Source organism: Balaenoptera physalus (assembly GCF_965194825.1).
Source record: "Balaenoptera physalus genome assembly, chromosome: 8".
Classification (NCBI taxonomy): domain Eukaryota; kingdom Metazoa; phylum Chordata; class Mammalia; order Artiodactyla; family Balaenopteridae; genus Balaenoptera; species Balaenoptera physalus.
In genome coordinates, this window is record NC_138887.1 from 88,802,528 (window position 1) to 88,805,027 (window position 2,500).

Sequence of the window (2,500 nt, forward strand, 5' to 3'; positions counted from 1 at the left end):
TGGCAGAAATCTTTTTATGTGCTGCCCTGCATAAAAATTTTGCTAATTGGATGCTATTTATGACAAAAGATGTGTGGTAAATATGACAGAGGTGATATGAGTTCTTTGATAATGAAGAACAGGGCCTTTCTGAGGGGAGTAATGAAGGGCACACTGTTAAACAGCTTGCATACATTCTCACCTTTTTCCTTTTTTCTACCCTGACACCCACTTTCCAGGGTACATCAGCATTAAGTGACACTGTAATCATAAATTGAAAATGATACTTCCAGAGGAATTGGCAAACTTGACATTTCATTATATTTGTTAACACATGCCACAAATGATTGTTAGTGAGGAAATTCCATTTCCCTCTCTCCATCTCCAATCAGATTTAATTTGAAAATTTTCAGCCTCCTCCGGCTAATTTGCAATTAAGACAATTTTGTTTGAATATGTAGTAATGTCATTACCATTCCACCAAATTAGCAAGGAGACTAAAGGTCAGTGTAAAATTTTCCAGCTGGCTGGAGCCTCTCAGCTGAGATTTGGGACTATGGAAAAAAAAAAAAAAAAAAATTCTGGCAGCAACAGAATAGCAACTTCCTTGAAGTCCTGTTGGTTGAAAACATTGCCTCCTTCATTATTGCTGTTGTTGTTGCTTCACTGGGGGCTACACCTGTTTAACCACAGGGGCAGTCAATAATCAGCAACTGGCTTTGTATTTAAGGAAATAGACTTTTGCTGAAGTCTGGTAGGACAAGGAGTTAGTCCTAAGTAACATTGCAGTAGATTATTAGATAACCTCTAACAGCATCCTCTAATTAGAGTTCTTATGATACAATTTCATCCTGTAATTAGTTGAGATTGGCTGCTTCCTTTTGCAGCTTATTAGTGGCAACACAGCTGTAGAAGTGAAACCACTCTCATTTGTCAAACCTTTTTAAGTCTTTTTCTCTTGTCTCTACCTTTTTCCTGCCCTTCTCTTGGGCCTTTGCAGCTAAATCTGGTGTCTAGTGTCACCATGTCGAAGAACATGTTGGAGACATCCCCACAGAGCTTACCTCAAACCCCTACCACACCAACGGCCCCAGTCACCCCGATTACCCAGGGACCCTCAGTAATCACCCCAGCCAGTGTGCCCAATGTGGGAGCCATACGAAGGCGACATTCAGACAAATACAACATTCCCATGTCATCAGGTAGGATATGAATGCTCAGTAGAGCTCTTTTACTTTGGGAGAGGAAAACTATAGCTGAAGCAACTGTACATGAGCCATTCCAGAGCACATGGAAACTCAAGTCATGATTTATGGAGTGATCATTGTTTTATTCCTGGTAAATGCGGATAGGGGCGATTCCCTAAGCACATCGTGATGAATTGTTCTGAGGGGTTGTTCAGGAAAGCAAGCTCTCCCCATTAGAGACATTGAGAGGTGTGTTGTCAGGACAGCCCATATTATCACCTCAATTCAATGAGATCCTTTGATCTCCGAGGGAAGACGGTAGCCATGCAACATCTGCGAGTAATGCCATAGGAGAAGAGCCGTTTAAAAGGGCAGATAGGAAGTACCATTGCCCTATGCGAGACAGTGCAGGCTTTACAGGCATCGGTCTTTGTCAAGGTGCCACCTAATGAAATCCTAGCAGAGGTCCTGATGCCTACATGCCACTTTGCTTAAGATGTGTCTGAGAGGCACAGTTGGCACAGAACACAAATTTACCTCCTCTCTCCCCCTGCTCCCTCCTACCCCCAACCCCTCACCCCTGCCCTGGGGGCATCTGGATAATCACAGTCACACACTGTAACCATGATTAGCCCAGAGCCCCCTTTGTACAAAAAGTGAAGTTATTTTCAACGTGGGCGCTTGTGAGGGTTTTGTGTTTCCTTTGTTAGACGGCCATAGATGACGAGAGATGATCCTGGTATGCTTTACGAAGTATTAGATGAGAAAAGCAAAGATTATGGCAGGGGGGCGAAAGTCCATGTAAGAACATGCCTAAACCACCCACTTAAAAGAGGACCTGGCTGTTGGAAAAAACCCTCAGGCCAGCTGGTTGCACGGTTCCTGAAGTACCGCCAACAACTAGGGACGCTTCATTTGCACTTCACGTCAGAAATGGCCTTTTCCATAAAATTCAATTCCACTGTCATGCTTTGTGCTTTCACTAGTCAGTGGCTCTCTCACTGAATCACTTCACCAATACTAGGGGAAAATATGAAAAATCAATGATATGCAATGGGAATTATCAGCAGAATTAACACCTAGTTTTTATTTTTATAGAGATTGCCCCAAACTACGAGTTTTATAAAAATGCAGATGTCAGACCTCCATTTACTTATGCAACTCTCATAAGGCAGGTAAGTAGAAGGAAAATTAACTTTGCCTGATTAAATTAAAATTCATAAATGCTTAAGAAAGACTTGGATGAGAAAGTGTCATCTAGCCTAGTTAGTAAACCATTATTTTATGTCACTCTGTATCTTGTCTCATTTCAGGCTATCATGGAGTCATCTGAC

General features: G+C 42.1%; 1 protein-coding gene across 13 annotated transcripts in view; it reads left to right on the top strand.

Annotated features, from left to right (window-relative positions):
• The window catches only part of FOXP2 (forkhead box P2), a 528,558-nt gene that overhangs the window by 493,474 nt on the left and 32,584 nt on the right, over nucleotides 1-2,500 (top strand). For all 13 annotated transcript variants that reach the window (XM_082472320.1, XM_082472315.1, XM_082472317.1 and 10 more), the window contains 3 exons: nucleotides 980-1,181; nucleotides 2,265-2,341; nucleotides 2,480-2,500. The exon at nucleotides 2,480-2,500 is cut by the window's right edge and continues 81 nt beyond it. In XM_082472320.1, coding sequence (XP_082328446.1) covers nucleotides 980-1,181; nucleotides 2,265-2,341; nucleotides 2,480-2,500 — 300 coding nt within the window. The remainder of the gene's footprint in view (nucleotides 1-979; nucleotides 1,182-2,264; nucleotides 2,342-2,479) is intronic.